This window comes from Meleagris gallopavo, chromosome 1 (assembly GCF_000146605.3).
Source record: "Meleagris gallopavo isolate NT-WF06-2002-E0010 breed Aviagen turkey brand Nicholas breeding stock chromosome 1, Turkey_5.1, whole genome shotgun sequence".
Classification (NCBI taxonomy): Eukaryota; Metazoa; Chordata; class Aves; order Galliformes; family Phasianidae; genus Meleagris; species Meleagris gallopavo.
In genome coordinates this window covers 114,576,439-114,585,225 of record NC_015011.2, presented here as the reverse complement: position 1 = coordinate 114,585,225, position 8,787 = coordinate 114,576,439, and the positions used below count along the sequence as shown (strand labels likewise).

Sequence of the window (8,787 nt, the reverse complement as noted above, 5' to 3'; positions counted from 1 at the left end):
GGCTGTACCCGCCGCTCCTTGCCCGGAGATGTTTGCTCGGAAGGGGTGTGCGGCTGTGGTCCGCGAGGAGGCAGGTGGCGTGCTTAGCCTTGCCCTCGTTATCGGAATTCGCAGCATCGCTTAATTCGCACGGCGGTACGGAGTAGAATTCAACCCCCTTGAAACATAGCAGGGAGTATCGGGTAATTTCCACTTCGAGTATCTTTCAAGAACTGAAAATCGTCCGACGGTCTCTTGCAGGTGTATTCTCCCTGCTGGAGCGTCTTTCTTTGTATGTTCCCTGTGCCGTGCTTTCTTGGGATTTAAGAACTTGTCCACCAACTTTCTGCAGAAGCGCAGACGACAGAAAAACAACTAAGTTTAGAGTAAGGAGGAAGTGAAGCATGTCTGTGGGAAGTGATTCACGCTGTATTTACTTTTTTTTTTTAATTAACACTTGTCTTAGGTGCGTGCATTAAAAAGCACTAGTGACATGTGCAGCAGCATGCCCTGCACAGTTTGCATATAGGACTTGGGTTTCAGCACTGAGAATTTTGCTAGAGTTACAGGAAGTGTTTTCTCATGTTGGTTTTGTTGTTGTTTTTTGTTTGTTTGTTTTAATCAAAATAGTGCTTTCAGAGCACCGGAGGAAAAGAATACAAATGCTCTTTTGTGGTAAATCAACATTGAGGCCCTGCAGCGTGTCCAGAGAAGGGTAACAAAGCTCTGGGGGTCTGGAGCACAAGTCGTATGGGGAGCAGCTGAGGGAACTGGGATTGTTCAGTCTGGAGAAGAGGAGGCTCAGGGGAGACCTTATTGCTCTCTACAACTGCCTGAAAGGAGGCTGTGGTGAGGTGGGGGTTGGCCTCTTCTCCCAGGTAACATCAGTAGGGTGAGAGGGAATGGCTTCAAGTTGTGCCAGGAGGTTCAGGTTGCATATAGGGAAGAATTTCTTTTCAGAAAGATTGGTGAAGCAGTGGCACAGGCTGTCCAGGCTGGTGGTGGAGTCACCATCCCCGGAGGTGCTCAAGAAATGTGTAGACATGACACTAAGGGACATGGTCAGTGGGCATGGTGTGATGGCTTGGTGGTTGAACTAGGTGACCTTAGACATCTTCTTCCAATCTTAGTGATTGTATGAAATACAAAAGCTATTTTTGAAAGCAGGAATTCTGTGTGTCAAGGCCACTGAGAGAAAATGCAGGAAGAATGGAAAGGGCACCAAAACAAGGACCTTGAGCAGAGGTATGAGAAAATCTAAGTGCCTGAGTCAATATTAAAGGCTTGAATGTAAGGCCAACAGCACTAGTAACATAGTACTTCTAATATTATGAAGAGAAAATATTGTTCAAGCAGTTGTTTCTTAACGTTCCTTCTGCTGTGCTGGGACACCTCACCTTGCAGTGATGATGAGTAACACTGAGGAGGAGGCCTCAGTCCAATGTTCCGAAAGCAGATAAAGGAGTGCTGAGAGCATCACTCTGAGTGTAATGACAGGGCAGGGTGAAGTGCTTGTTGGAAATGACTTTAAGACCTCACAGCTGAGATCCCAGTTCAGAGGGGAAGCCGCCTCAGAGGCCATCGTTCTTCTCAGAAAGTTGTAATTGAACTGCATGCCTAATTAGGTCAGGCTATTTAGTCAGGACATAGCATACAGAAGTATGACATGGAGAAGCAAACTTAATAAACTAGTCTTGTGGTCACAAGAGCACCTGGATGCTAGACCAGTGGATGAAAGTGCACGTGTTCTAAAATTCAAGCTACAGTTCTGTGGCATACCAAAAAAGTTAATTTTTCTTAGACAAAAAAAAAACCAATGAATAAAAAAATACAACCAAAAGTGACTTTAAAGTGATTTTTAGCGCAGTACAGTTATGTTAACTGAAGTTGTCTTGAGTATCTGTGGTGAGCAGAAATCTATTATATGTATTTTCAAATCGAGTTTTGGTGTGTTAGCAAGTAAAAGTAAAATGCTGGGATGGTAGAAGCCTAAAGCTTGTTCTGCTCTGTAAACCCTTAGGATAAAGTGATATACTTCTTGGCACAACATTTTAATGTAATTGGTTGGTTATGTACGTATGTTCTTCCTGAAGCTTATGGGATGTTTTTGAAAAGCATTAACAGCTCTGAAGGCAGTGGTTGTAAAGGCCTTCTTACAGTATGGACAATCCATTGCTATGGAGAATGTAGGAAATGCTTTGGTTGTTTATTTTTTTAGGGTGTTTTGCTAACGTTTAGGAGAAACAGGAAGTTATGACGGCTACTAATTAGGATCTGTTATTAAGAGGTACAGAGATGCAAAGTATAGGTAGTTTAGTACCCAGCAGTATGCACAGTGTATTTTTGGATAGAACAACATGGTATTTCATAGATACTGGAACAGAAAAGGATCTGCCCACATTATGTTTGGCCATGGTAGGATAGGCTCTGTGTAGGCCTTCTCATGTAGGGAATGTTACTGCAGTGGCAACATAGGATTTGACATAGAATAACACTGGCTTAATGCCTTGTGATCATAGGCAGTTTCATAAGTAGGGTGCCTGTCTTTGTGCTCTCACCTTTTAGGTGCGAAGCAAGGTAGAGTCTTTCTGATACACACCTGTTTGATCAAGGCATGAGTTGAGAGAACAGAGCAGGCTACTGACCTGAAACTTTGGGGTTTTTGAGCAGGAGTGCTCTTATGAATAGTATTCCTGCAGGCATCCTCAAGCTGCCTGACCCTGTTTTAAATGGCTTAAAAATGGTTGTGCTTATTCTGAAATATCAGTGTCTTGTAATAACTGGATCCACAGCTACATACGTAGCAGGTATTTTTCTTGTAATAGAGAAGTTTTAAATTTTGCTAAATACTCTTGAGATAATGCAGTATAAAGTGCTGCATCTGCTGTGCAGGATGTTCTTCTCTTACTGAAAGTCTTTTTAGGTACGTTACGATCTTATTCAGGTCTGTTAAATTATAATCCATGTATTGTTAAATCTGCTTGGAAGCTGGCTGTAACCTGAGTGACCACGGTAGCAGCTGAAAATGTAGTAGTAATTTCAGTAGCTGGGTTTTGGTGGGGTGGCTTTGTTTGTTTTTATGCAGTCAGTACTGAATCAGCACTATTATACAATGCGCTGTTGGAAGTGCTCTGTTCTGGCTGGAATGTTAAACTGAGAAGTTCACTCGTCTGATTAACATGAATTTTGGAGGGAAAGAGGTAATGGTTTGGGTTGTTCTGTCCATTCCTTCAGTAAGAGGGACAATTTTAGCAATACTTATACAGTGTAGACAATAACATTCTCAACGTGGTGGTTGTTATTGATGTACTTCGACCAAATCTGAAATTATCTGTAGTTTGTGTCTGAAGAGCAGTTTAAAAAGGCTGCTGCAGATCTAAAGCATGCATGTCCAACTCCCAAGTCTTATGTTTTCATTGTGTTTTTTTTAATATAAAAATATTAGAAGTTTTTTAACTTACATGCATGAACTATATAATGTATTTTATATGTGGCCCAACATGATTCCTCTTCTCTCGGTGTGGCCCAAGCAAGCCAAAATGTTTGAAGTGACAGCTTGCAATGCTGAAGTGAAAATGTTAATCATTATCAGGAGGTCATCTAGCTGTTAGCATTTGTGGCACCTGTCAGGCAGTAATAGACTCCTCAGTGCTTAAAATGAAAAATAAACACTTTCTAATTTAGGTTAAACGCATTAGAGTTTTACTACGTTGCCTCATTGCTGTCAGTCCTACTAGGATTTATGAATGGCAATTGGATGGGATTTGATCCTGTTTCTTAGTTAGTCTTCTATGCTATCCATCAAGTTGTTGGTATTGCTGCTAGAATCCTTTCTCTAACCTATTCTAGCCCATGATCACCAGTTCCTAATTATATTTAAGCCAAGAAAATTGAATATTAATACCAAAATGGTCTCCTGCCATGTTGTGCTTTAGTTTTGGATGGAGCAGGATTGCTTGTCAGTAAGATTCAATTTGTTCCACATTCATTGGAAAGCCAAGAATCCAAGAAAAGGTTGAAAAGCTAAATAGTTGCTTTCTTTCATTACTGGAAATGTAGTGCTATTATTTTGAAGTCTGTTTGAAATGTACAGGGCACATGCACACAAATCTTGATCCTCAGTTTTTTGGTGGGTGACTGCTACCTTCTCTGCTAGACTTGGGAGAATGAATCTGATGTTCTGAAATTCCTCATGGTTTTTTTTCCTCGTCCAAGAACAGAGAAGCTCCTGCAGTTGAGAAATTATTATTGTCAGTAAAGAATTGGACTGACACCTAATTTGACTTCTAGAAAAAGCTCTGCTGAATTAATGAGGTGGTGGTATTCGCTTAGCAAATCTGCCAGATGCTTTGGAATGTGCGTATAAACGCCAGCTCAGAAATGAGGGATATATAAGGTACTGTGGCAGTTTGCTAGCGGAGTGGGTGTTTTTCAGTCCCTGGCCACGTAAGTGCCCATGCCAGTAACTTTTCACTTTTCCTCAGAAAAGGAGGAGTTTTCATGGGTGAAAATAGCTTCTTGTGGATGCCTTCTTGCTGACGGTGCTCTAGAATTGCAGGAGTCCATGCTACCTGCGCTTCTGTGGTTAGGATGAGGTATTTTTGGCTCAGTTCCTCACACTCTGGCTGTGATCAAGCCGACCTTTTTTTAGCGTCTCTCGCGTCTTGGCTGATTTCCAGCCATCGCGAGCTCTTCTGTGCTGTTGGCAGAACGGCCTATTGCTGTGCAGTGAACTGGGCCGAGGGACTGATCTGGCTATAAACTTTGTTCGAACAAGTTGCACAAACGCTGCTCTCAGCACAACAGGGAGATAGTCTGAAAGAGGGGAAGGAGCAGTGATTGCAAGAGCGCTGCCTGGGCGCTGCTGCTGCTCGCTGTGTGCCAGCCAGGCCTACCCGCTGCCTGTTGGAGCACTTGGCGCTTCTGCGCTCCGCTTTCTAAAAGAAATTCCTGAGTCTCTTCATGAATTTCAGAAAGCCTGAAAATGCTGCCTCTGCTCCGAAACTCTTGAGGTTGGGGCAGGTTTCTCCTATTGCTTGCCAGGCTTCTGAGGGTCAGGGGGGTTAGGAATCTGAGCTAGAAGCTGACATCCTGCGTAATGGGGGAAAAACAGCACATTTCAGCTGTTGTTGGTACTGCGGTTCTGCCTCAGTTTCATGCTCTGAACTTTCCTGCTTTGCCAGTGTAACGTGAGCCCTGTAGTACTCTGTATTCAGCTTCTGGGCAAATTGTGTTTCGTAAAGAAGCCCTGTGCTCTGTTTTCAACCATTTGTACAAAATTCATTTTGCAGAGTTTGAATGAGCTGTTGTACGTGTTTCATATCTCATACTGTTTTTAGGAAGAAGCTCTCGTTTGCTGAACTTGGAGTAGTGAGCCTTTCCCATGCAAAGGAGGTCTCATGGCTTAAGACAATCTAAGGAAAGAATGTGTTTTAGAGCTCTAAGAAAAACATTGGGATTGGTTATTGATTACAGCAATTCTCTCCATGTATTACCATTAGAAGCTTTCATCAAGCGCATTGTCTGGCATGACTGGAAGAAGATAAAGCTGCAGTGTGTTTGTTCCATAAAGCAGGTGCTTTCTACACTTTTAGAGAGCAAGGCAAAGTGAAAATCTTTGATAAGTCGGCAGTTGCTTCTTAATGTCTGTACAGATTATTTACATTTGCAAAACTTATTGTCCTTCCTGAAATGTACTGCTTTAATTCCATCTTCACAAGAATGAATTTACCTTGAGATAAGGTCTAATGTAGAGGACCTGCTTTGACTGTAGTGAACAACTAAGCTCTCATGCATGTTTCTTTAATGATTTCAAATTACTTCCAAGCCTGCTGAAGAAAATGGGATTTGAACTGTATCTTGAAGTATTTTATTAGTGTTGGCTGTGTTCCTTTGATGTTGGCTACTTCCTTTTGAACAGGAAGATGGTCCATCCATGCAGAATGTACAACCCAGTGCCAATTCCTGGTTTTAGACATTAACATTATTTTTAACAGTAAAACACAATCTGAAATTAATTTGTGCTTAAACATCACTCTGCACATAAACAAGACCTGGTTCTGTAACTACTTGCACTGTAACTTTTAAAGCTTTTGGGGATGATTTAATGGGGGCAAATTTCAATATTTTGAAAATGAATGTGCTCCTACTCCTGTTTATCATTCTTGTTAGACAAGTTCTCTCCAATCATAAGTTGACAGTCACGTATGATTGAAGTAGGTTAAGCTCTTATCCTTAAATGTATTTCTATGAATTTCTTGACCTTTCTTTTGGTACAGCTCTTGAATGATTTTAAAACTGCTATCTTTCAGTTCTCTGAGCCTCGTATGTAATAAAGCGGTACTTAATCATGAGACATCCTTATTTCAATTTCTAGATCCTATTTTTCCATGTACTTAATATCTCCTATACTTAGTGTTGATTTTGTGAGATACACTTTTTAAGAAGTATTATGGAAAAATGTTTTCAGTTAAGTCTGAGTGATTTAACAACTCAGATGATGTCACATTTGTTTTGGAGCTTCACAAGCATATCTCCATGTAGATATTTTTGCGATGACAGTGTACTGAAATTGTTGATAGTAGGAAAAGTAGTATTTTGGACTGTTGTGCTGTTTTCTTCATTGTTCCTTAGGCTTATTCTGTTTACGTTTATTTATATATGGCAGTAAGTATCACCTTGATCAACATGAATAACAGTGGACTTTTACTTTTTTTTTTTTTTGTCCATGCCACATAGAAGTGGAAGTTTCCATTTTAAATACACTGCTTGACTGTTGATCTCTGCTTTTTCCTTTCGCTTCTGAAGTTGGTTGTTGGTGCAATGGAAGAAGCTGGATCCCAAGAGACGGGAATGAATAACCAGGATCAGCTGATGAACAGCAGGTGCAATGAATTGTCTAACACAGTGTTACAGCATGCGCAGCCCAACTGTGATGGCCTGGAAAACACGGACACATTGGAAGGAACTGAGTATATTACAAAGAACAGAAAGCTCCTGGGGTCCACGTGCTGCTCTCAGGAGTCTCGTGAGGAGACTCCTGGGAGAGAGGAAGCCCGTACCGATCCACCTGATGGCCAACAAGATCCAGAGAGCGAAAAGCACAAAGAGAAAACTTTAGGTGTGTTCTATCTCATCTTTATTTTGTAACCAGAACCACTTAGAGTACTTTTCTAAGGACAACAGAATGTATACTTTTACTTAGGAAAAAACAGTTCTTAATGCATATGTAAGAGTCCCTCTGCTGATATTGCTGTTTTTACAGCAGTTGTTTTTTTTTTTTTTCTTCTGTCATTACTAATTTGCTTTTTAACTTCCTGGTTGTTGGATTAATTTTTAAATTTGTGATTGCAGTCTTTAATGCTCTCACTGCTGGTATTTGAATTCCAAAGGCATATTAAAAGCACTTTTGTGAATATCTTTTAGTAGCTAAACTTCAACCTTTTAAATTAATTCAACTTTTTCTTTCCTATTGTAAGTCAAACAAAAATATTTTTGTAGTTTTAAGATTGAAGTAACTTTTGCTATCCAAGTTGTGTAATGGCATATAGTCAAGTAAAATGATTCGTACTGTGATGACTTCCCATTGTGCAGCTCTCAAACCAGAGAACAACTTAAGTCACACTAGTTTCCTGCACTTCTGCATTTTACTTTTAAAGACAAGCTGCTTTTCTGGTAAGTTTTTTTCTCCTCAATAAGGTTGTCTTTCCTTCTTTTAATAGGAAAAGAAGTACTATTATTAATGCAAGCTTTGAACACACTTTCTACTCCAGAGGAAAAGTTGGCAGCTTTGTGCAAAAAGTATGCTGATCTGGTAAGTAATTTGTAAAGATAGCAAGAGTTATTCATGTGTTAACCGTGGAATGCAAGAACTTCTAATACAGGATGGTTAATGATTTTGAATGTTTCACAGTGTTAGCAGGCAGAAATGAACACACAGGCTTCTCATGAATATTGCTCCAGCAGAGCTTGTGTTTAGTCTTTTCATTTCTGCAAGACTGTCTAAAACTAAAGAAAAACTAGATTATAACTTTTTGACAACCTGATACTGAATCATAACACTGGGATTAACAGAAAGATTTTTCTTATGGAAGAAAGTATTTTCCTAGGTAATGTCTGCATTTTAGCAAAAAGGGAAAGAACATACTTTGCCAAGGATTTAAAATAAATTAGTTCTGCTTAACTCCTTAGAGATTGAAGGTAGGGCTGGAAGGTGTAATTTTGCTCTGTGATCATACACGCGGATTTCTTCAGTAACAGACCAAAAAGGCAGAACATGTGTCATGGTTTCATGAGAGCACAATCAGTTACTGATCGTAGGGTGCATTCTGACTCTAAATGACAGACAGGACAACTTAATCTCTAAAGTAATTGATGGCAAAATTGGGTGGGTTATTGGGTCATAAGTTGTTTTTTGGAATGTTTCTGGAGATGAAAAATGCTGCACTTATTCATCTTGTGATGGGGACAGCCAAGAATGGAAATAACACCTGTATGTTTTTTTTCCACCATATTTGTAGCTACAAAATGAAAGTAAAAGCAAATGACTGAATAGCTTGAAAAAACACAAGGCTTGCTTTCTCTTGTTGTCAGATGTAGTATGTGTGGAAACATTTCTGAAAATGGCTGCATAATAAACATAATGGCTGCACAACATGACATAACTCTTCTGAAGTAATCTTTTTTTCTTTTGAGAATATCACTGTCTGCAGAGCTTTGCTAATGAGCTAGTACAAAAACTTTCTAGTCACAGAAGCAATAACTATTTAAGAATACATGTAGGTTAGCTCTTTTTTTTTTTTTTTTTTC

The 8,787-nt window shown here is 39.9% G+C and overlaps 1 protein-coding gene across 1 annotated transcript; it reads left to right on the top strand.

The window, feature by feature from the left end:
• The first annotated feature begins 188 nt into the window (after positions 1 to 188).
• On the top strand, positions 189 to 8,781 carry LOC104914916 (gamma-taxilin-like). Its single transcript, XM_031557196.1, has 3 exons — positions 189 to 365; positions 6,787 to 7,099; positions 7,701 to 8,781. Exons 2-3 carry the CDS (start codon positions 6,802 to 6,804, stop codon positions 7,805 to 7,807), a joined length of 405 nt encoding a protein of 134 aa, XP_031413056.1. The 5' UTR covers positions 189 to 365; positions 6,787 to 6,801; the 3' UTR covers positions 7,808 to 8,781.
• Positions 8,782 to 8,787: the final 6 nt, after the last annotated feature.

Excerpts from the sequence above, each read along its gene's own strand:
- LOC104914916 (XM_031557196.1), top strand. The coding sequence starts at position 6,802 with ATGGAAGAAGCTGGATCCCAAGAGACGGGAATGAATAACCAGGATCAG. Across the intron at positions 7,100-7,700 it reads GCACAAAGAGAAAACTTTAG|GAAAAGAAGTACTATTATTA; the intron begins GTGTGTTCTATC and ends TTCTTTTAATAG.